Source organism: Cupressus sempervirens, chromosome 4 (assembly GCF_028749045.1).
Source record: "Cupressus sempervirens isolate cs-2001-9-10 chromosome 4, ASM2874904v1, whole genome shotgun sequence".
NCBI classification, from domain to species: domain Eukaryota; kingdom Viridiplantae; phylum Streptophyta; class Pinopsida; order Cupressales; family Cupressaceae; genus Cupressus; species Cupressus sempervirens.
In genome coordinates, this window is record NC_143121.1 from 590279292 (window position 1) to 590306023 (window position 26732).

Genomic DNA, 26732 nt, shown 5'->3' on the forward strand with positions numbered 1-26732 from the left:
AAGGCATTTAGGAGATCCAGAGATTTGCCAGCAGATGATCAGAGTGAGCAGCCAACAGAAGCTCCAAGACCAAGTCAAGGGCAGCAAAGCTCAAGTACAGTTACTAGTACGAGTGTAGACTCAGTTAATGAAGATTCATAGAGTATGGAGCAACAGGTTCAACAGGAAATGCATCTAGAAGACTTAGAGGTTGACATTTCATCCTCTACAGTTGGCAGCAGGAATCATGTGGTTCCAGATACACAAAGGGATACTCAAGAGTTTGTGGGAGCTCCTAGGAAGAGTACTAGACAGCGAAGACAACCAGCCAAGTTCAATGACTATGTGGCATTAGGTAGTCAGTTGGTAGATAGTGAGCCTTCTAGCTATCAAGAAGCTGCAGAACATCGGGTATGGCGAGATGCTATGGTTGAGGAAAATTCTTCAATAATGCAGAATGATGTGTGCGAGGTAGTACCTAGACCAACAGATAGGGCTGTAGTTGGATCACGCTGGATCTATAAGATAAAGCACGGTGCAGATGGTAGCATCGAGAAATACAAGGCTAAGTTCATGGCAAAGGGGTTCTCTCAGAAGGAGGGAATAGACTATGAGGAGACATTTGCTCCAGTTGCCAGGTATACTTCTATACGAGCTGTAATCTCACTTGCACCACATATGGGATGGCAAATCCATCAAATGGATGTCAAGACAGCATTCCTCAATGGTGAGTTGAAGGAGGAGGTATACATAGAACAACCAAAAGGCTTTGTAGCGCACAGCAAAGAGACCCACGTGTGCAGATTGAAAAAAGCATTATACAGACTCAAGCAGGCTCCTAGAGCGTGGTATGAGCGCATTGATACATACTTGCAGAAAATGGGCTTTGTGAAGAGTGAAGCAGATGCTAACCTCTACTACGTGATGGTTGGGGGTGAGATTCTCATTCTTGTTCTTTATGTGGACGATCTATTTCTTACAGGTTCACTAGGGCTCATAGTGGATTGCAAGAGGAACCTTGCAGAAGAGTTCAAGATGAAGGATTTAGGAATTATGCACTACTTTCTAGGCATGGAAGTGTGGCAGACAGATGGGGAGATTTTCCTTGGTCAAGGGAAATATTGCATTGAAATCTTTAAGGAATTTGGGATGGAGGATTGCAAAGCCATGTCTACACCCATGATTACGAATTGGAGGAAGGTAGATACATCTAAGGAGAAAGATGTAAATCCCACTTTATATAGACAGTTGATTGGTTCACTTATGTATTTGGTTAACACTAGGCCAGATATAGCATTTGCAATAAACTCTCTTAGTCAGTTCATGGTTGAACCAAAGAGAATGCATTGGATAGCGGCTAAGCATGTGCTACGTTACTTGCATGGTACAGTCGAGTATGAGATCAGATATATTCGAGGTGAAAGTATCAGGTTGATAGGCTATACTGATGCAGATTGGGCAGGAAGTACAACAGACAAAAGGAGCACTTCAGGGTGTTGTTTCAACTTGGGATCAAGAGTTGTATCTTGGTTCAGCAGGAAGCAGAAGTCTGTGGCTCTAAGTTCAGCAGAAGCAGAATACATAGCAGCTAGCATGGCGACATGTGAAGCTATATGGCTTCGGAAGTTGTTAGTAGCCTTGTTTGGTCAGAAGGTTGAGACTACTGTGATACATTGTGACAATCAGAGTTGCATCAAGTTGTCTGAGAATCCAGTGTTTCATGATAGGTCTAAACATATAGATATCAGATATCACTTCATCAGAGATTGTGTACAAAGGGGAGTTGTTCGACTACAATACATACCTATAGATGAGCAGGTAGCAGACATTCTGACGAAGGCTTTGGGAAAGGCCAAATTTAACTTCTTCAGAGATAAGATGGGTGTCATGCAGAACAGCTTCCTCGCTAAGAGGGAGCGTTAATTATTGTTAGTTGGACAGCTATTTTTCTGACTCGAAAATAGCAGTAGTATTTATGAGTAGCTTGGACAGCTGTTTGTTCTTATCTATGAATAGCAGTTGTATTTATGGGTGGTTTGGACAGCTGTTTGTCCACTTGCCAAGAATTAGTAAATGGTTATTATTTACTAATTTTAGAGATTCCCTTTTGGACAACTTGCAACCAATTCTATTATTGGCTGTCGAGTTGTCTTAATCTCAACCGTTGGTTTGATTTAATCTCGGTCGTTGGTTTACCAACAAGAGTAGTATAAAAAGGGGTCATTGGGTCATTTGGATAAAAAGTTTGGGAGAAACGTTTGCAGTGTTAGCAAACAGTCTTGCAATGTTAGCAAGGGCGCAGTATTAGCATGAGAATAGCAGTGGAGAATATCAGCGGGAGAAATTAGGAGGTTGTCGAAATTCTGTCAGTGAGAGACAAAAAATTTTGTATCTCTTGATTTTCTGAAGTTTAATATAATTCCTCATCTGTAGAATTGGTTTTCCCTTAGGAATTTTTCCAGAGACAATTTGTCCGAAAATATTGTGTTCATTGTGTTGCGCATTTCTTTCCGTATTTTATAAGTGAAGTTGCAGTTGTGTTATTTTTCAATATTAGCTAGGAATTTGTTTTCAGCAGTTTAATAATCGTTTATGATAGGAGATTAATAATCAGTGACTACGATAGTTTATTTTTCACAAAAACTATGGAGTAGTTGTCTTGCGATTGTTATCTGCACAAAGACTCTGATGTAGTTGTCTGTTAATTCAGAGGTGAAGTTTGGCTTGCGTTAAAAAAACATTTGCAAAGCTGATCTAGTTGGTCATTGGCATCAACTGCCCATTGGTTGAAAATATTAGTTGCAGCTAAGTTAGCAGCTACAAATCAATAGAAAAGACAAATATCATTTTTGTCTCACTATTTTAATATAGATCAATAGAAGAGACAAATAAACAATATTTTTAAAATTATTTAATGTAAAAAATTAAATGCAACTATAAAAATCTTGTTCAAACACAATTATTGATTGACGTAATTAAAAAGTAATATTTACTAAATGCAATAATAGTCTTACCTAAGCTGACACTAATTAAAAGACATGTTTTAACACCAAATTTTTGGTTATTTAAAATTAGAAGGTTCCATATCCCAAACTGGTAATTTTCCCAATAATAGTTTAAGATGGATAATGTCGAGGATGGACATGGCTATTTCCCACACAATAGCATTCACACATCAGTATGCAAACAAAAATTTATACGCTACAATGGATTTTCATGCGATTTTCACTGGTCTGGTCTTCATAAGCTGCCTCCACAATGCCATAAAAATGTGAACTACCTGTAAAAACACATTGTAATATGCTGATTTGTGTTTTTTATTCTTACCATTTTGTGTGGAGAAAAGTCAAAACTCAATGTCATATATAAAAAAACCTTTGTTTACATAACCTTTTTGATGCGAATTTACTTATCAGCCAAGGTTCCAAATACAGTCTTATGGTTGAGAGAACTCTAACAAATGTAAACAAGCCTTAACATTTTGCAACTCTTTAGCATAACTTGCATTTTTCCACACATAATCCATACATGTAGGCCAGATATTTAAAGTTTTTTTCTTTTTATGAAGCCAGGCTAAATAGTTTAGGTGTGCCACTCACCATAGCTGCCATTTAGTGTCACATCTAGCTTATTACTCCTGCTATTGCTTTATGGCTGTTAAAACCACAGTACTTATATCAAGATGCATATTGGTAATTTCCAATCAGTTTACAGATACTGTGAGCTTGAGTCCAGTATATAGAAATTATGAACAATTCAAATTGTACAACCCTAACACAATTAATCGTCATGGTAATAGAATTTCGTTCCCAGTATCGTAACTTTGTGGTCTTGTAATAGATATTAGACGGCGCTTCTGCTAACAATGGCTTTTATTTCACAATTTGTTTTTCAGGTTTCAAAATCCTGACCAAAGTCTCTATAAACTGTCCCTCCCAAGCTATCGACACCATCAATGTGCTAACACAGAATCAGTAAATAAAATGTTCGGATAAGACCAACTATGTGGTCTTGTAATGAATTTTTTAATGCATTTAACAAGAAACCTTAGGGTGCGACCAGCATCCTTAAAAATAAGGTGACCTAATTCGGATCACGTACCTATAAACTTGTCCTCACTCATAAGAATCATGACTGTACAGCATAGTACTATAGATAAAGAGAGAGTGTCAAAAGCTCTACACTGCATTAGATATTAACTATAAAAACACAAATGTCCTTGAGATGGCAAGCTTGATGCTAAAATTTCCTCTAGTTGCAATTGCACTCGAGAGGGAGCATACACCACACAAAACTAATTAGATCCACTACTATGTAATCCCACTTCATCGACTTAAACTAGAAGAAAATCTTCCAAATGGTGCTATATAATCCTCTTTATGAAATTTCTGTTAAGCCTACATAGCATCCCACGGACATTACCTTCATGTTGTACAAAAAATCATTGTATGACATTTTGTTGAGCTGCTGCACCATGCACTCCTAGATTCTTTTGCCATATGGAAATGGAGCTTAATTCAAAACCTGTGCTTTCTCAACCTCATGTAATCACCGTCAAAGAAATATTAATACAAAATTTTAATAGCGAACTCTTTAAATTTAACTGTCTAAGAAATGTATTATTCCTTAATAAACAAAAGAAAATAAATGCACCCTATAAGGATCAAACTTAACGTGGAAGATAGCATTAAATAGGCAGGTATGATGGTACTAAATTCATTGCTTATCCATGTAATATGGGTTATTAGTTATTGCATTTATTTTTTATGCCTCAAATAAAATGATCACTTTTCCCTTTGATGTCTTCGGAGAACAGTCATGCAATGTTTATTTTGAATACTTCACAATTAAGGCTTGAGGGCAACTAATAGACCAAGATTAACATTTAGCGAGATTGCCAAAAAAATGTGACAATAACCAGCGAAAGAGCTGGACCAGATAAAGTATTGCAACTTTGCTTACATTACGTTCATCTAAAGAATCTCTCCTGATACATCATGCCTTAAGAACCCAGAAGAAAAGAGAATGCTTGCCAACTCGCATAGATAGTAGATGCATTAAACATTGGAACAAAATTTATCAGGAAAGATCATCATCGGTGGTCTCAGGCATTCAATGTGGATACTTCAATAACATTAGCCATCAATACCTCTGCCAAGATCTGTACCCAATGTTGTCAAAACCTTAGTGTAAAATTCAATAAACATTAAAAAATGCCTGTATTCTGTCACTCCTTTCGTCCCCATGCTTATCTGGTATGCACTACAAATCTCCACATTCAAATCCATTCATGTACTTGGAAAAACTCTCAACAGATCAGTGATTAAAAGATTATATTATGGAATAGACCCCATATCTATGTAACAATCAAAGTGCAACAATAAAATTCTATTGATTCTCAAAAAATGACTTTACAGGAGCTGCAATTTTCTAAAAGCAGTTATCTTAAATAACATATTAAGGAACGCATCTAATATACAAAATTACAGTCAGGTTTAAAAAATTACGTTCTTGGCCTTTTCTTACTTTGAGAAATAAGCCGAACAGTCTGTTTGCCAAGTTCAATTATTTCTGTTCTACCATCATCTAAGTTTACAAGGAATGTTGACTGCTGTTCTCCCATTCCAGTTACAGATCCCCTATGCCTGGAAAAGAAAGATAAAATCAGGTGTCTTGATCCAAATGTGCAAGCATACATAAAAGGGAATGTGAGAGAAACAATTACATTCAATCCAACACACATTGAAGACCACTAAGGACCAAAACTTATTAAATAATAACATATCAAAATGCATTGAATCTTTCAAACTTGAACTATCTCAACAAAACAAGAATATACCAGTCAAGGAGATGAGTCCAAAACGCATAAATTATAATGACATTAGAAGATGGTAAAGCTTTTAAGGCAAGCCTGTGGCACCTAAAGCATAGGTCACCTATTGGCAATAAATAATAATCCAGAAAGATTAAATTGCAAAATCTTCTACATGTCTTGTCAGATTTGAAATGGACTTAGGTTACAGGCAGCAAAAGAGAAAAACATACCTAGAAATTTAAGCAGTCCTATGAAGCAAATATGGAAAATTTTCTTTTTAGGTTTTTTAGTTGGTACTAATACCCAATTATGCATGTCAAAGTACACAGAGATAAAGGGCAGGGCTAAGATTTTCATTTGGATGTTGATTAGCCAGCATCGTACAGCACTAATTCACGAGGTTCGAATTCAAATTTGAGTTCGTTGATCATAAAAATCAAATTAAATTTGACAAGGGTATAAGTTCAGCGAAAAAAATTGACATTAAATTTTAGTTATATATACTTATGTATTTTTAAATATTAGCAAAATATCTGCAAAATAGTTAAACATTGCTAAATAATTGAACTAAATAACTTGATATCAGTTTAAAATAAAATACTATTTTATTAAATAATAGTATTATATTGAATATAATAAAATTCGAGTAAAGTTCAGAAAGAGTAAAAATTCATTGAAATCAGAATCTAATGAATGAAGTTTGACGAAACCTGTGTCTTAGGTACAGCACTATTATCCAAAAGAAAGAAGTACAAGTTAAGAAACATACAACATAGAAAACTAAAAGCAGAAGGAAAATCAAGATTTAGAATCTCACATTCTAAATGTGCAGCCTGTATGCAACTAATGTTTGAAACAACTAAAGATCAATCTATTCAAGCATAAACTCATTCATGAGAGGGTATTACAGACATAAAAAGTCCACAATAGAAGAGTTTATAGAATTTGAGACTCACCAAGTATTGTCTGATGGTTCATGGACTTCTATTCTCTTTCCTATGGCATCCTTACCAAGCTTCATCAAGATCCAGTTGTAATCTAAGAATGAATTAACTGCGTCTTCCTTTGGATTGAAAGTACCCTCTCTGTCTTCCTTTGGATTGAAAGTACTCTCTCTGTCTTCCTTATCCTGCTTTTCTGTTTCCGGCATATGTGGTCTCTTTCTCTTTGATCTCTGCCCTTTAGTTAAACTTCCTTCATCTTCATCTCGTCGTTGTACCCAAGGAGTTGTGTATTCATAAGAAGGTTTCTTAAATTTCACTTTCAAAGAACGCTTTGACATTGAATCGTCAAGAGCAGACACCTCAGTCCCATCCTTTCTATTTTCAATACCTAAAGTTGTTACTTTGAACCTTTTCCTCCTTAATTCTGATGAATCTTCATCTTGACTCACATTAGCTGGCAAGTCATCAATATGGCCATCAGCAATCCTCTGAAGTTTGGAACTGACAGAAGGAGCAGTGCTTGGTAAATTAACTTCTGCTTCCTGTAGATTATCATCAGATACATTTTCATCAGTTATAGGAGGCCTGCCTGTCCTGAATGACATCACCCTGACAGGCTCCTTTAAACTAGTTTTCCTATCTTTCTCTGGCTTTCTCAATTTTTCTCCATTGAGATCACTACGTAGGTTTTTTGACTTCTCTTGCATTGTACTGCCATGATGAATTCCTCCAGAACGAATTGGAGGGAATCCTGTTGCAACAATAATTCAAATACTTGGATTAAGAAACATACCTTTAAGGAAAGGCCTTATCATTCTCAATTATAAAATTAACTTCATTATATTGAGAAACGAGTCTAAATTATTTCCTTCAGTTTATTTTTTAAAAAATACAATCTCATATTTGCATACTTGAAATTGAAACACTAGGAAACAAATAAAAATCCGACCGTCTCTCACTAGTAGAGGGTTTTGTTGAACATTTGTTTTGTTAAATTATATAACTACAGAAAAAAAGATATAGAGCTATTTTTTATTTACTTTAGAGCTACTTTATTTTTCTTTAGAGCTCTGTTTATTACATATGAAAGGAAATTGGTGTCGTTCATCAATTTTTTAATTCATACTGCATACTTTATTTACTTGAGCGCTATTTTAAAATTTTGGTGTCATAAAATGTCAACTCTATATAGTTTTTGTCAACATGATCATACCATTACAGTCCGCCCCTTAATTCTACTGTAGGTTATGCCTCTCAGCACAAAAATGAAATTTCTGCTTTGTTAGTTACATTTGGATGATCTTACAATCTTCACAGTTTACACACTTCACTGTTTGGGATAACAATAAAGTAGAAGATTTTTTAGTTGTTAATCTTGACAGGATTCAAACTTTAGGGAGCTGTAAGAAGCAGGAAAGCTGCTCAAGATCTCACTTACCATTGACAAAGAAAATATTTTTTCAGGTGAAAGTTGAAAGAATTGAATAGATTTGAGAATGCAAAAAATTAATATAACAGATGGTTGTGCAATAACAATTGGCCAAAATGTGTAGTTCCTGAACTCAGTACAATACATTTATCCACATCAAAAGACAAAGGTTAGTAATATTTTTGTAGTGGACATTTTTGAATTTTTTTTGGGAGAGTATGGGTTCCCATTTTTTAGTCTTAATGTATAAAGGTAATGTGCTTTATTTAGAGTTTTCAAACAGTATTCATTGTAACAGCTCAAACAATGAAGTGAGCAAGATAGTTCAGAAAACATTTTTTAAATTTTCATTGATACTCACAAAATCAATTGAAATGGATGTTTTAATACCATTATTTTGCAAATAAGAAAATAAAACTTGCCAAGGTCAGCTGGGAAAAATAGATAATTGCATAAATAGGCCAGCACACAAATGAAGGAAAAACACTTGTACAGTCTTCTAAAACTTGTTATAACTTATGAATAAACATATTACCACCCTAGTACCTAAAATGTACATAAAACTTTAATATATTTTTTTGGCTTCTATAATAACGAATGGACACACATTGAAAAGCTTGTATTTGTATTATGTCCTATAAAAGTAGTGTACCCAGTTATGATACTACCTTGTGAGCCTGCTGAGCCATCTTCCCTATGACTACTTGAAGTCTCTGATGCTGGAAAGCGATAAGATTTCCCTTTTGGAAGATGTATGACAATTTTTGTTCCTCTTCCAGTCTCAAGCTTGCTGACAGGTTTGTCAGTTTCAGTTTTTGCTTCATCATAAATTTGACTGTCAGACAGCTTAATGCTGTTTTTGCTTTTATGGCGCTTACTTTTCTTTTTGTCACTAGGTGACCCACTTTCAACAAGGCTGTCCTTAAACATCTTCTTGTCAGTGTGGCCCATCGATAATCCAGATTTGATTGAACTTGTTTTATCAGGATGAGAAAACAAGTTAATCCCGTTGGACATTTGAGAAGCCTCTTCTTCTATGTCTTCATATTTCAAACTATCTTGATCTTTATTTGGTATTGAATCCTCTTTTTCTTTCATTTCTGACTGATACCAATTAAAACTGTTATTCAATGCTCCCAAATTACCATTGGATTGAATCTGTGATCCTTTCCTCTTGACATATTTTTTATTTATTACTGCAATTTTCGAGGATTTTTTTCCAAACTCCTTTTGTCGTAACACTTGTTCTTTTCCATTTTTATTTGCCTTCTCAGCTGCCCCCTTGTGTATTACTTTACTTCTTTTTGTTGAGTCATTTTCTGGCTCCATAGAAGGAAAATCTATGTCATCGTCTGAAGAAGGACAAAGGTGTAACATTTCCTTCTGTGAAAGGAGTCCAGCTGAGGCCTTTAAAGTGGTCACCAGTTCCAGTTCAAGTTTATCCCTTCTCCTCCAAAGCTCTTGAACGGCATCATCAAGGTCCTTAACCTGTTCAACAGCAGCACAAAAAGAAGCATAAAATAAGCACAATAATAACTGTGAAAAAAGAGTTATTCAATGCTCAAATCAGAAAAGTGAAGAAATGCCTGTCAATAATTTGTAAACCATGGAAGAAGCAATCAAACCTGATAACAGTCCCCACGACATGCAGCACATCTGTAATATAAATTTCCATCAGCTTGGAACTGTTGATACTTTTCATCGCTGCATGATTATCACAACAATCCCACCATTAAGGTCCAATACAACAGCAATTATGCTAAAATCTTAAAACAATCATTAAAAAAAATGTGTACTCATAGTATAGGGCCTAAAGCATAAAATAACAAACAACAGAAAAAAGGAGCATAACATAAGAAGCCTTAAAGACTATCAAAACTAAATTTTGGTCCCAGCCTAACTCCAAATCAGTCACTGAGAGTTTTAAAAAGTTGGGTGCTTGGCCTTCCCTTCAATGTTACCCTTTTATCTCCCACGTGACTGTCAACAGCACACACCTATAAAACTCTACTTACGAAATTACAGATTCAAATTTTATTTCACCCCATTGGATAGATGAGCATGCTTCAATTCATTTGAGAGTGCTTCTAGTAATATCTGTGTCGAAGTTTTTGGCACCGACATTTTGGAACACACTTCAGGATCCAACATTGGGATAAGAAAAAAATATATAAAATTCAAAAGAAGTGTGCAAAACAATCTCTTAATAAGTTAATTATAATAACAGACAAATGTGACAAGAGCTATCATGCTAAAGGAATCAACTCTAATGTCTACATAATTACAGTACAGCTGAGCATTTACAAAACATGGAAAGCTTTGAAGATTAAGAAGTTGCTTCTCATGAAATTGATATCCACAAAGAATTATTTTTTGTATTCAAAGATCCTGCCGAAGTCATAAAAGTTCGGACAAGAGCATAACAATTGTTGGGAAACAAGCCACTGTATTCAATAAGGCTAATAGGATGCAACTCCAACATGAATCATGTATAAAAGATCTACGATAAACTAAAGTGATCAAGCACCTGTGCTGCAAAGTGCCAAAGAAGATAGTATTTCTATACAATCCTAATAACAATGAAGTGAAGACTAAAAAGCATTCCCAGAAGTTGAAGCTGTTTAAAGGCATGACCTACTACTGTTAGTATGGCAAGCATGGAGGATCAGCTCTTTCTAGATTTGTTTCAAGTAACAGCAGGAAGAAGGAAATGTTTGGTATAACTATTTCAGTGCACCTTGTCACATTGATGTTACGGATGATTGGATTTCCACTATCACAGTGGGTGAAGGGATCAATACAGCACTAAAGATAGCGCAACACTGAATCAAAGGAATTTCACAGCATCAATGGAATCAGAGAAAGCTAACTACTCCACATATGCCTCAACACGATGCAGAAGAACAAATTAACAGAATATCAGGTTTGGGTTCAGTGCCTGGCCAAAGTATTTTCCCAGGTTTTTTACGGCTGTGTTCTGCCATACACTACATAAAAAACCAAAATTTACAAAAAAAAATATAATAAAAAATTATATACATAGCCCACACGGGTAGGGGAGTTGGCTTGGGCTGTGGGTTCACTCTCCATTGGTTCCACATTTGACTCCGAGGACTGATTCACATGACTTGTGAGCAACTGCATGCCTCCACGTGGGTTTAGTCTCACCCCATCTTGCCCCTTGCTGACACCAACTTGGTAGTAAGACCGAACAGGGCAAGGCAGGTTGGGTGCTTGGGCTGGGTTGCAGGGATACTTCTGGAGTTGGAAAAAAAATTCAAAATAAAATATACACTAAAATTTAAAAAAATGTATATACATAGCATAATAGGTAGAATTGATTTTAAAAAGGACCCTAATAAAATTTAAACAGTTATAAAAATTGCTCCTAAGTTAACAATCATTATCTTTGATTTGACAATTGAATTAAACTCATCAAGATCTCCAATCCCATAATGTTTATTCGATGTAATATCTGGAATCAAAAGTGCAGAAGAGTTTGCGTCGATGCTTCAGATCAGACTCCATTAATCATTATCAGAATTAAAAAGCGCAGTTGTAGGAGACAAATGATTGTTTGTGAATCGCAACTTGATATAAGAAGGCACGTTCTTCAATTATCTGTGACAAGTTGATCCTAAGGAGCTCCAATTGCTCAGATTTGAAACATGATTACTTCCCATGAAGGGTATCAATTAAACTCATCATATTTCAGCAGTCCAAAATGTTTATTTGTCTTTAATTTCTGAATTGAGCTGTGAAAAATTTGTTTCGCATCAACATTTCAGAACACAGCCTGCAATCCATCATCAGAATGAAAGAGAGCAGGTGTAGAAGAAAAATGATTGCTGCGGATTAAGACCAGACTAAAAATGCAAGGTCTGCAATTTTCTTTGATTGATCTTCAGAAGTTCCAATTGCTTCAGTTTAAATTATCAATTATCAGCTGTGTTATGTAAAGCCAAAATTTGCACAAAATATACAAAAGGAAATGTTCAATGTATCAAATTAAAAAAAAGCATATTGGGAATCAATTTTTTGGGTTAGTTAATTTTAGCTATAGTCTTTTAAAATCCTTTTTTAATCTTTGGTGATGTGGAGAAGCATGTGACTGCATTCTTCATAAGCTTATTAGGTTTGCCCTTAGGCTCATAATCTCAGCTGATAATTAATATCATATTTCAATGTCAATGTCAAATATTAAAGCAAAAAATATAGTAAATTAGAACTCATTTTTCAGGGTGGGTTAGGGTCTGTCAATGCAAAACATAAAAATTCATGTTTGCGGAAATGGGTTCTGTTGCTGCTCACCCAGGGTCCAGTAAGGGCTTGTGGGTTCATCTCAGGTATGTGTACCCAGAGTCAACCCACAGCCCTGGCCAAACCCAGGCCACACCCAGTCCTAAAAATCAGAGAATAGATTGAGTTCTAAAGAAACCCAGAAGTGGTAACACAAGGTAGCCAACTCAAACAGAGTGAAGAATGGTGTGCTAGACTAAAAATTCGAACCAATCAAAGAATGAACCAGGTTCTGAGCAGCCCTAGTAACATAAGGACAATTATTTAAAAGATAGCAACAAGCTCCAGCTTTCTAAAAAATTCTTGCAAAACCTTTTCTTAGAACACCTATAAGTTATAATTCAGTTGGTACTATATTTAGAAACTAAATCAGATATGGACTCTTATATCAGAGACTGCAGATACAAACAACTGCAACACTGAGCAACAGCAGGTATAAATGAAACCTAAATAGCTGAATCATCCTCCTCAAGCTATTGTTTCTGGAAACGAAATGATTCGGAATGGGAATCCAAATCAAATCGCTGTGGAAATGTACAGGGTACGTGTTTTCCAAGGTTGAATCATTTCAGACAAAAGAGAAACGATACCAGTCGTTTCAGATGATGGCATGGTGAATCCGTGTCGATTCCAGATAGACTCTGACTAGCAAAACAACAAAAACAAGGAAAACTTACAAGTTAAAATCCAACACGGTCGTTTATCAGATTTCTGTATAGTTTTATCTCACATTTGCACCTCCATATGCAGCTTCCAAATGCAGACAGACGGACAAGCACAGAACATAAACCAGTCATTGACCTCCAGGACAGACAAGTGTATTACTGCGACGAACAACTATTTCTGGCACTTACCAGTATACTGCTGCAACGGATGAGTGTGTACGGAGCAGAGTTAGGATTTTTAACAAAAGATCTGCAAAGTTTAGAACTTTGGCAGTTATTGTAATCTTCAGATAAATATGACTAATGTTTAGAAGTTAAGCAGTAAATTATCGAGGTTTTTTAATAAAAAAATCCACAAGTTCTAAACTAAGTTTAGGGGAGTATTAACTAATGTTTGTAAAATATAAACCTAAAATAATTAATGAATCTGATGATAATATTTTATTTAATTTTATCGGTAATGGGCTGAAGCCTAGATTAATTATTATTATTGTTGTTGTTTATTGAGATTAATTAGAATAATGTGTTGAGTAGATTCGAACCCAAGACCTCTCTGATAAGAGGCTCACAAATTACCATTCTGATATATGCCCTTGCCTAAATATTATGATAAAAATTTCTTTGTTTTGTTTCTATTTCTATGTATATATAAATATGAATATCAAATATGTAAATGTTGTTTATTCACCATTAGCTTATCAAGCATTTATTTCAAATTATTAGTATTAATATATATAATATTAAGTTGTTAAATGATAAATAAAATTAATTTATACAATAGATTTAAATGGTATTGGTATTTTTTTAGCAGCACACATATATATATGGACGTACCTGTACCCATAGCCAACCCCCTAAAAAAAATTCTGATGCACCAGTGTTTCATACCCACGTACCCATACCGATTCTCGTACCCGATTCGGCTACTTAGAATGAAACAAATAGATATACTGCACTATCTCAGGCTAGGAAGTAATTGGCCTTCCCTCTTCATTTTCAAAAACAACCATCAATTCATTTCCATGTTCTTGACACCAGAGTGGTTATACAACTTTCCTATGATAGCTCTGGACTTGTAAGAAAATGACTCAAATGAACTGTCTACAAATCTTCAAGAACTGAAGAGCTACAGAATAAATAATATGTCCCAGCATTGAAAATGCATACAGATTGAGCCAACATGTTAAAAGTAAAAATATTGAACCAAACCTGATGCCATCACAAACACAATGAACCCATCGTTGGCAAGCATCACAGCACACCATGGGTGTTGATTCCGAATCCCTATATACCTGCCACAGCCAGATTTGTTGAAAATTATCCTCTTTCCTGATATCCTATATGTTCTTCCAAAAACACAAAATCTAATATGCAAAGCTACTGATCTACAAAATTAGGTCAAGAAAAAAAACAGAAAGCCATACATGTTACTGTAAGATAGTGTCGTACGCATGAAACCAGAATATTAGTCTAAAAATAATTTTTGGATTCGTTACCATAAGTCATAGGTTTCCTTAGGAACCCAGCACCTACATGGCTATAACCAGAGACTTCAATTTAAAACAAATATACTATAAACAGAAAAATTTAATAACTATGTAACTATAAAAGCACAAGTTTGATTAACAGTTCGAATGTTTAGAAAAGGGCAAGCATTTCAAAGATTAAGGGCAAGACAATCTGAAATTGTGTGCTAACATCTTTATGCAATTAAAGAAAAATATAAAGTGGCATCCTCGGTTACCTTTAGACAGACTGGGCAGTATTTTCCTTTAATAAAAAGTCTGCCACAAGCATCACATGAAGTGTGTCCAATAAACCACCTGCATCAAGGGCATAATATTTTATTAAGAAACAGGATACTTGAAATGCAACATAAGTTGGAAATGGTAACCAACTCAGTCTAGTAAACAAAGCTACAGTAGTAAATAAAAAATATTCAGGTAGTCAAAGCATTATCAAAAGTAACACAACCAACTGTAACAAGAAATTGCAATATCCGAAACCCCTCTTGCAAACATCATTGCTTATCAATATATAGAAAAATGGAATAGATTCTCCATAAGGGAGCAACCATTTAATAAGTTATAAAAGAAAAGAATAAAATGTTTCCAAATGAGCTGTCTAATGTTCTTTAAAATAACATTCCCGAGCACATCGTTGCTTATCAATATATAGAAAAATGGAATAGATTCTCCATAAGGGAGCAAACATTTAATAAGTTATACAAGAAAAGAATAAAATGTTTCCAAATGAGCTGTCTAATGTTCTTTAAAATAACATTCCCGAGCATATACTGTTAATCTCAATTTAGAGATCATCAAGGAATAACTAAGTTTACACAATGATAAGATAAGAGACTTGTGAATCTTGGCTCATGACTGAAATGATGTTAGTATGAAGTGTGAATGATACTAAAACTAACAAGCAAAGTGCCTGAAAAGTTTTAATGGACTCTAATGTCACAAATTTCAAAAAGTTAGTCAGATATGCCATTGATTATGAATGTAGCTGTAGATGAAAATGTGTACAAATGGATGGCATTGACAACCGTTCAGTGGATACAATCCCTCCCATACTTACCCTAACACCTATCTTGCAACTTGTCTACAAAGATATCCACAAACTACAACACTCTTAACTTCATCTAATTGCTTATTAAAAATACAGTTGTAGCATAAGTATCCAAATCATCGCTTTAATGATTTTTTTTGGTGGAATTTAAAATAACTATTACTTAGATTATAGAGAAAGCCTTACTATAATCAATTAAATTAATTCCTTAAATTCTCCCATTGTTTTCTGTTGCTTTTCCGTTGATTAAAGAGAAAACCTAATTATTCGCCATTTCAAATGGATCCTTGCATCCTTCCACTGGCACAGGCACCTTTAGGACAGTAGAAAGTTATAACAGTTTTAAGTTATCTTTTGCCAAAAATAAAGGTTCTCCCACTTGATGCTATATAAGAGTTCTCAAGGCTTCTTTTCTCTTATATCACTCTTTGCAAGAAACCAACTCCTACTTGATGCTACAAGTCAATTTCTTGGGTAATTAACATTTCAATTGCTGCAATTAACAGTAAATAACAGTGTGTCAGAGGGTTGACCGGCAGTGCAGCGGCAAAGACATTGCTGCCACAAACCATGTTGTAAGGGTTTGAATCCCACAACTGTCCGATATATAATGAAGGTCAGATTGATGATTTGTGTGCCCGCATGGAGGTGTATGGTGTGCTGATGCTGGTGCTGTTCAGAGTCCCACACCAGCAATGAATATGATGCCGGGTTCCTTGGTCAACAGTTGAGCAGAGCACTTCCACTGACGGTTGCCATGTAAGGTATAAGGTTGTGGTGCTGTCAGTTGGAATTCTTCAGGTCATTGCCAGCCAAGTAGGAGGCATAAGATGTTTCGGTGGCCAGTGATGCGAGAGGGAGGCATAAGGTGACCAGTGTGTCAGTTTATTTTCTGCAACCATTTCAGAGTTGAAAAGCAGAAATTGAAACAATTTTGTACTTCATTTTGGAAGCAAGTACTTCAAATTATTTTACTTGTAATTCCAGAATATCACAAATTCCTACACTTCTATTTTAACTGATTTAAATCAAATGTGTGTAAAGACCATTGACAATGTCATACTGAAAACTAGAATTTTAAAAAAGAAAAAACTAAGCACTTCAAAATTATTTTGCAACAGGGAAAGGCAAGTTAGCAAAAGTATTTAATATTTTAATTTATCATACACCAATTGCGTCCTGCAGCAGCAGTATGTCCGTCCTCTAGTAAGCAAATCACTCTTTTCCAAAAAGTCTGTAGTGTCTGAAAAAAAATAATGGCAAATGCTTTTAAACTTAAAAAATGAAAAAAAAAATGCAGAAAAGCAAGAGTAGTCCAAACAAAATTTGTGTACAACCAAAGGTTTACTCCATCACGGGGTTGCAATTTTGCTCCATTTCAAAAGGTTTAGTGACTACTTCTGAACACTAGACAGCCAAAAACTAATGTAAAACCTTAAAACTACAGGTTATGATTTCTTCTTCATTTTTAAATGTTTTTCATTGTTAAAAACAATTTCAAGATTAAAAAATTAAATTGTGAACTGTTATGGTAAACCGATGTTGTTATAGTTGTATTAAACAAAGGGGATGAAAGCTTCTCTGTAGAATTACAAAGACGATGTTTCTAAAGAATCAATTGTGAACTAAAGATAAAAATAGAAACTACTTAATAAACTAATGACTAACAAAAATGACCGTTAAAGAAACATTACAACCTTCTAATATGAATGGATATTTGAAGCACAATTTAACATTAGAAATTTCAGAATTCTTCAAACATTGTTTTCCCTTGTTGCATTGAGCCAAAATAAAAAGCTCTATGGATGAAATTTATCAAAAAAAAAATTAGTCAACCCTCTGGATTAAACTCCCATACTCGCTCTGATATGTGTAAGGCTTCAAGAATGTCAGATAAACCAATATACTACTAAATCTCTTCTAAAATTACTCCAGAGTATAGCAATCTAAAGTCAAACCATGAGAATGTATACAGAGGTCTGGGCCCACAGACAAAAACTACCAGCTGCAATCAAATTGCAACTCAAGAACGAGCCTTGGAAAGGCCACTAGCTGTCATGGCCAATAAACAAAGATTGCAATAGGACCACATAAGACATTTTAAAACCCAAAGGGAGGACAAAGAGAAATATGGTCATTGTCCCCTAACACTCTCAAGATGTCAAATATTCCAGGCATCGCTCAATCTTAGTATAAACTGAAGAAATAAAACTGAAACCTATACAAGGAGAAAAAAAAAAAAACAGAATATTAAATGCAGCAGAAAGAAAAACTGGCACACTTAACCTATAAAACCCTATTTGGGAAAACCCAGCAAAAATGGCACACTAATTTTTTAAAAAATCATATAAAATATTTCCTGTATGCTTAACCCTAATCCATTCGCATTTATTTGTAGTCATGTCACCATATGAAACCACTAAGGCATATTACAATACAATGCACGTAAAACCCTGCGCTTTAAAAACCACCTACAATGGCAAAAAAATTGGATGATCCCCATAACCTCCTAGCCAGAGCACAGCCCTTGGCTTCACTAGGTATGACAGGAGGTTCATGTGGAATTCAGCAAATGCAAATTATACAACACAATCCTGCAATTAAGAGAATCCAAATGTTACGTCATTTCTACAGAAAAAGAAAACAATACATTTTTTCTCTTATTTTGATTCTAGTTGTTAAGAACTATACGTGCTTTTTCTATGAATTCTAGGCCACTGTTTCCTATACGAGAACCATCCCCTGAACTTTGGGGCAATCCTCTAGCTCACCTCAGAATACCACCTGCATCCTCAACCCAGAATTTTGAATGAACAACAATCAGGGTACATGAGAATTAAAAAAATCTATTCCATGTTGATATGATACTACACACACCATGTATCAAAATCAAATAAGCACACAATGCTACCCAACAATTCACTCAAGCAGGCTGCTCTGTGCCCTAACAGAGCTCCCTTCCATCTTTATTGTGCAGTCTATTGTGAGCATGCTTCAACAAATGCAGGAGGTTCTCTATAATTTCTTCCCCTAAACACTCCCAACCACGGCTTAATTTGTCATCACTATACATTTAAATCAGATTAGACTGAGCAACAAGTAATGATTCATCATACATTTTACGGTTAACATACTTGAGCCCCAATTCCTTACTTCTCTCCTAATCATTGACCATAAGGAGGATGGGGATTAATTTGTCATGGAGAGCTTGGAAACCAAACTACAACTAAGCACCCTCAAGGCTTCAGGACCCCATCCATATCCCATCTTGAAATTCACCTAACTTGTGAGGATTTACTCCACCTCTCCCACTACAAAACCAATGTATCCTCTTAAACGACAATAGTGAGTAATTAAGTAATGGACTCTGTATATATATTAACATCTCATGTATTACAAATATATATACACACACACGTATAAAATTCAACATAACTGATATATAATTCTGATTTCACTATAATTAACAGATATAGATGTTTACATAATAGACCATATAAGGATTCCTTACACCTAATAAGATTCAGATATAATATTCTGTAAATCAGTATTTGATTCATAGATAAACTACAGCATGAGCATACCAATTCGATGTTAATTAAATTTTAATATAATGATCTCATCCTGGTGATGAGTACAAAACATATTTTATGATCTCCAATTCTTCCATCAGGAGCAAATAATAATTTTCTGATCCTTTCGATAATTCCCATCTTGATCACTGATAATACGTATTCCACTTTCTGCGATCTACTTTATACTTCTGAGAATGGGATCTATTTTCATTATAAATCTCCATGTTATTGGTTAGTTGCATCCACTAGTTGTTCCAATTCGCACCTTTTCATAATTAATGGTTATCTTTTCTTTTATGCAAATCGCATGTATATGTCTAATTGCATCTTCTTTTGGATAATCATATGCTCTTTCCTTAACAGGCTAGAAATGACTTGTGATAGTTCATACTAATTTACTGCTTATTGCTGTTGATGAAATACTTAACACAACTTTATCATTGAATGCATATACACTGGCTTCGCAACTATATCCAACAATTCAATCTCTGAAACGGAAGTGCTAGATCTTTGAGTGGTTAAACTTGACCAAATGAATTGACCATATAGAATGTGGTCTGTTTAGACATGAGCATCGATTAATGAATGCTGGTGTATGATCAATCTCACAGAATAGTGATGATTAATGACTGGCAAATATCCATTTCCACTTGATCAGTATGCCAATGTCCCTCAATTCGAGCATCGTAACACCCTTCTGACGCATAGTAGTATTTAGCTTTTGGCAAACCTGACTCCTGAAGCATGGATCAATGAATTTGACTCAAAAAACTACACAGTTGAAACCTTATAGCAATATCACAATATTAATTACTATGTTGATAATTTTCACCTTGAGGTCCATAGTCTCCTGTCAAATATTCAATATTAAATCAATGCTATGGTATGTCAATATTTCAATCAGCCAAACACACATTTTCACCCACAAGAATATCTACCAGCTTAATTAACTTGAAATCATATTGAATATTATATTTTATTATTATTTAACTTTTTATTTTATTATTATTTTTTGATTATTATTTATAATTAAATACTATATCAGGAAAGGGACATTGCAGTGCCCTTGAAAGCTTGTAACCCACCTAGTGGCAAGTTGCTAAATCTTATCACCATTTGATTCTGATGCATTGAAAGTAGATGACTCTTAAACAGCTCATCAGAAAGAGTGTCTCCCCCATTGTGCCCCCTCTTCTACAAGAAGAGAATTTAGATTTTTCCGCAGCTTCAATTGTAGAAACGGTACCTTCAGTTCCCAAAACAAAGAGAGGAAGGGCCCACAAGAGATCACAGTTTCAGTCCTTTAACTAAAAAGGTAAGCCTCTTGATTTATAAAGAAAGTTCTTTAGTATCTATCCTCTTCAGCTTCAGATATATATAAGGATGGTTCGGACACTCTGAAAATGACCAGATTGAAGTCAAAATTGGAAGAAGGATCTTGAAAAGAATAATCTCTGTCACTGATAATTCTTAGATCCTCTAAGGACATGAAGAAAGGACCCCCGTACATAAATGAGTTGAACTTGACAGGGGAGTTTTTTATAGTTTTCATTCAAGACTGTTTATTTATTTTATAAAGGAGGAAAGTTGACGTTTAGAATGTAGATATATTTTAGTTCTTTTCTTTCTGTCACCATTAAATGGCATTTTCATACTTGAAATGTGGTGAATGTTTATACTAAATGGCGGGGACTTCAAATCAATCCTAAGACTATCCCAGGTTTCATGAATATGAGCATCCATTTGCCAATTTGAGCCCAAATTGCAAATTGATTTAAAACTAAACCACATCAAAAGTAAAGGAAAAAACAGTACAAAATATAAAACTCAAAGTCAAAATGGCTATGAGTTATGAGTTTCAGTATCAAATCTGTACACAATTATTTGGCTGGTCAGTTCAGATACTAAATTCATATTATCATTTATTGTTTATCAGTAACATAGAATAAGACTTTGCAGGTTTGACGCAGTGCAAGGCAGGAGAATCCCCAAAGGAGATGTCCTAACCCCCAACAAATAACCACACAGCAGAAACTCAACAACAATGCAACACAAATGCAAGATCTGATACAAATCACAACTCTTTATTCATAAAATAATTGATTGCATGCAATATGCCCGATTGTAAGGCCTTCTGGGTTAGGGCCCAATACAAACAGCAATTACAATATTAGTTCTGCAAGATCCAACAAGGTCCAACTTATAATCTCAATCCCAGCTAGTCCAGATCCACAATTGGATAAGAATACCAAGAACAATCCACACTTGTACCCTCAGGTCCACCAAGCAATCCTCTGGTTCTCAAGCCGCAGCTACCAGCTCTTCAAAGTTCGCATCTACCCTTCATCCTCTTCTCCAATCTAGATTATCATAATAATGATCTAAAGACTCTACAAGACCCCCTACTTATACCCAACTAAGCCACAAGTCGGCCCAATTCATTAAAAACTAAATTAAATCCCTCATATTAAATATATGTTGAATCACAAGTTGGCTACAACATAAATTAAATACCCATACACAAATTAAATGCCAAAAGTCAGCTCACAAACAACTCGGCACCAACAAAAACCAAGACCAAGCTGAGCGCCAAAGAAAACCAAGTCAAGCATCAGCAAATTCACAAGCACTGTCGAGCACCATAGACATTGCTGACCTCCTAGACCTTGCTAAGCTCCCAAGCATTGTCGAGCTTCACAGTGCATGTCGAGCTCCATAGTATATGTCGAGCTCCCAACATACGCTGACCTCCCAAGCATAAACTATGCCCAATAGCGACCGAGCACCATTCCTTTGGTGACTGAGACCACAACTACAAACCAAAATCCCTCCAACATACAGGATTGCAAACAGCCCTAGGATGCTCCTGCATCAGTCACCCCAGGTTCGAAAAGATGTTCTCAGTCGATGGAAGAACATCTTCTGGGATTCAACACATAAGTCCCAAATTGGTTCTTCACATACATATCCTCCAAGTCTTTAACTTGTACACTCTTTCCCTTGTTCTTCTTCTGCTTCTTCACATCCATCCTCGATGTGCCATAGGTCTACTTTCCATACTGATCTCCAACCTTCACAGAATCTGCCAACTCAACTCAGCTACCAATATTCAAGTTCCTCCTACCGAGCTCTTCATTCTGCAAAGGAATTAGATAAAACTTCCTGTAACATCAGGTTATTCTACATCTTTATATAACATCAGGTTATTCTACAAATTACAAATCAGCTGAATTTAATATTCTAAATATCTGATAAGATATATCTAAACTAATACTGCAGTTAATCAAAAACTCTAAATCTATTTTTATTACTGGTTATCAAATTTATTCTAATGTCTAAGAATATTGAATTTTAACTCTATTCTAAAATTATTGTCAGAAATCTGCATCTAGTATACTTAAAGAATCCATTTATGATACATCTAATTACAGGGAAGAATTCATCAGTTATATACATATAGAAATAATGAAACTTAAATAAAACATAGATACGTACTGATTTACTTGAAAGACTTTTCCAATTAATTGACCAAGCTCTGACTTTGGTGAGAGGAGAAGCATTAACGTAGGCTTAACCTCCCAACCGCGGACCTTTTTACTTATCCCCCACAAGTTCTAAATAAATAGAACGGCCCTCCCTACCCTGAGGTCAGGCTTGGGATGTTCATTGATCCAGTCATCGGAGTACTCAGGTGGGTTGAGGTCCCAACAACTATTCGATTGAATAGTTGAAGTATCAAGACAACAACATGATCATTTTGTTGTGGCATGCTCGCCCTTTTATCGCCCTGGCCAGGGATTTCAGAGGTGGGTTTTTATAACCCAATCTCCATCGCTCAGCTTGACAATTAATTCTTCAAAGTGGGTTTACATGAGCTAATCAAATTATTTATTTATTAACAATTACTGATAATCTTTCTTATTTTTCTTGTGACAGATTCATCTACACTTTTCACCATCAGCAGATCTTTAGATTGGTGATTCCTCGGTGCCTGAATCCATTACATCTTAATCATAAGATTTTGGTTCTGCCTACTCAAATTTCCCTTAGTATTCAGACTTGATCTTATTACTGGTTTTTATGGTTTGATACAGAACAGTTTATAACATAACTCCATAGATTTATGTCATGGGTTGATATTGGTATAGTTTCACACCAGAAAGAAATAACATTGAGGTAAAATCAGACAATAAAAGAGATCAGAGGTCTTATTAATTTCTTTAACAACTCTGTCTTAGACACTACTTACTGTTATTGCTAAACAACGTTTGCAAACTCGATTGATATTATATTGACGTGATAAGCACAATGTGGAATTATTACTCAATCTATACATTCATCTTTTTCACAGTGATTCAACTCGGCTCAAAAAAAAAGGCAGGAAAAGAGATGGAAATGAAACGTATGCAAAGAAGATATAAACATTTCCGGTTCACACTTACTTGTCTGTAGTATACTGTGCGTCCTGATTGGAGAAGTCTTCAGTCTTCACTGAAGTCTGTAGCTCCGACTGTATGCAAGGATGGCTTCAGGTAATTACAGTTGAATGCTTTCGCAGTGGAACCAGATTTTAAAGCAAATGTTGGAAGCTGAACAGAGAGGTCGATGGATATTTGGATGGAAGACCCAAGACTGATTACTCACAACAAAGAGACTTTCTTATGCACTAGCTCGGGTTATAGAAAGATGATATCTCAGACCATGGCCAGACGTGAATAGGCGGATTTCTTCTACTTCCCCGAAAACGACAAAGACAACATATAAATTGATATGCACGGCTTTACATCTTCTGCCGTTACAAGAATACATTGCGGTTTGAATTTCCATCGATTGGAATATGAATCGTTGGAGCAAGAGGTGGATAAAGGTTTTACTAATATAATTTAATGTTGTATTATTATTTTGGTTAAATTATAATTAGTATATATAAGGTGACATTATTGTATTATAGATCTAATATAATAGTGCCACTTTACAAATATTTAATTATGATTTTAATCAAAATAATGATATTACTATTAAATAAAGGTAAGAATTTTCTTATTTAGTTTTTAAAATCTTATATTTTTTTTTTAGCTCATGTAACTTCCCACTTTGTTATTTGTTGTCAAGCTTTAACAATCTTGCCATGGCGACTTTTGATCAACCCTGATATTCCTGATAACTATATCATATGATCATTCCATTTCCGTATGACCTCATTTCGTAATGCTTCCCCTCCTTCTCGAGTCTTTATCCTGCAACCTTCAAAACAATCATTCTCGCCAAAACATCAATTTCATAATTAAATAATATCGTTAGGAATTTCATCATACATAATAACTGATTGAACAATGGTTAGAGAAAAATTATATTCGTTTCGGCTATAAACTATATTCATTTCATATGAACACAACGGCTATAAACTATATTCATTTCTCATGAGCACAACGGCTATAAACTATATTCATTTCACATGAACACAACAGCTATAAACTATATTCATTTCACATGAACACAACGGCTATAAACTATATTCATTTCTCATGAGCACAACGGCTATAAACTATATTCATTTCACATGAGCACAACGGCTATAAACTATATTCATTTCACATGATCACAACGGCTATCTTTTAACTAAAGAGAAATTAGGGCAAAATTTGGGATGTAACACTTCCTGCTACCTTTCTCAACAGTACACACATTCTTGACATAATCATGCACAGCCGTGCAATCATTCTACCAAAAGGTCTACCAAGCAACACATGACAATTGTTCATGTCCACAATATCACACAATACTTGATCCTTATACTGCCCAATCTAGAAATCAACAAGGCATTGCTCCCTCACTTCTAAAGCATGCGCACCTTGCAACCAACCAATCCTATAAGGATAAGGATGTCTCACTCTCTTCAAACCAAGTTTTTGAACCATCTCCTCAACAATAAGGTTATCAATACTACCACCATCCACAATCACCTTGCAGACTTTACCACAAGACTTGCAACAAGTCCTAAACAAACTAGTCCTCTGACAAGAATTCAGTGTCCTTTGACCAACCAGCATGTCGAGCTAGCAAATTCTCTCCTTGCTCAGGTTGACTGTCTTGGATTGCAACCTTAATCACAACAACAGTTGTAATACCATGCGAACACTCAAAAGATCTATGCCCTTCTTGCCCACATCTTAAACAATTACCTCCGAACTCACCTCTACCTGTCCTCCTTTTCTGATCAGCAAGTTTTGGTTCACCTTCTACACTCGGTTTAGCTTGTGCCAAGCTATCCTGCTTCTCCTTCCCTCTAGCATAACCTTGACTTTTCCTCTTCAACATATCTTCTGCCTTCAGAGCATATTGATAAGCATCCTCAACTGAAGAAATATTCAGCATACCAACCTCATCCTCAATATTGAATCTCAAAACATTAATATACCAGGCTACCTTTTCCTTTCACAATTCTCTATGACCAAACCGAATAGTCAACTTGTAGAACTCTTCAATATAATCCTTAACAAACATATCCTTTTGTTTCAAATTCTGCAAACTCTTAAACAACTCAAGTTCATAATCAATAGGAATGAACTTAGCCTTCAATTTAGTCACCATCAATCTCCATCTAGTGAGAGCAACATGTCCTTTCAACTCAATTTGTGCCAACCTCACTCTACGCAGATTCTCAATATCCTCAAGCTCAAAGTAGTCTTCCAATTCACCAATCCAATCAATTAAGTCTTCGATAGTCAAAGTACCCGAGAAATTAGAAACCTCCATCTTATGCTTCAGCTTCAATTGAGATCTTGGTGTAGCAAACTGACCAGCCTTAGTTCCAATAGATCTCTCCACATGATCAGTTATGTCCTCACCACTCAATCCAATAACTTCAAAGTCTTCAACAACTTCCTCATAGCTACCTTCAGTACCCACATGCCTAGGTACACCACCTAAAGCACTCACAATTTTGGCAATCATATCACTCTTCATTAATGCAATCTCAGATCTGAATTCTGCTCTAATCTTCTCTGAGATCCTTTCTTCCACAGCATCACTAAGATCATCAATTGCCCTAGGGTTCAATCTTCTTGGAGGCATCTTCCAAAATTTTGTGCAAACCCTAAGCAATAGATCCACCAATCCAAAAGATCAATCAACTCCACAAGATCAACCTTCTCTTCCAACCCAAGATCCTGGTGCAAACTGCCACAACTTCGGCGATCTATCTACACACTCAGGAACAACCTTCGCTCTGATACCACCTGACATGATGCAAGGTAGAAGAATCCCCAAAGGAGATGTCCTAACCCCCAGCAAATAACCACACAGCAGAAACACAACAACAATGCAACACAAATACAAGATCCGATACCAAACCACAACTTTTTATTCATAAAATAACTGATTGCATGCAATATGGCCAGTTGTAAGGCCCTCCAGATTAGGGTCAAATATAAACAGCAATTACAATATCAG

At 35.4% G+C, this 26732-nt stretch overlaps 1 protein-coding gene across 1 annotated transcript in view; it reads right to left on the reverse strand.

Annotated features, from left to right (window-relative positions):
- Nucleotides 1-5352: 5352 nt before the first annotated feature.
- Nucleotides 5353-26732, reverse strand: part of LOC149562585 (PHD finger family protein) — a 37534-nt gene continuing 16154 nt past the window's right edge. The window contains exons 7-12 of the mRNA XM_089826065.1: nucleotides 14876-14954; nucleotides 14341-14423; nucleotides 9793-9871; nucleotides 8836-9655; nucleotides 6751-7489; nucleotides 5353-5624 (exon numbers count right to left, since the gene is read on the reverse strand). Coding sequence (XP_089682191.1) covers nucleotides 5483-5624; nucleotides 6751-7489; nucleotides 8836-9655; nucleotides 9793-9871; nucleotides 14341-14423; nucleotides 14876-14954 — 1942 coding nt within the window. The 3' untranslated portion in view covers nucleotides 5353-5482. The remainder of the gene's footprint in view (nucleotides 5625-6750; nucleotides 7490-8835; nucleotides 9656-9792; nucleotides 9872-14340; nucleotides 14424-14875; nucleotides 14955-26732) is intronic.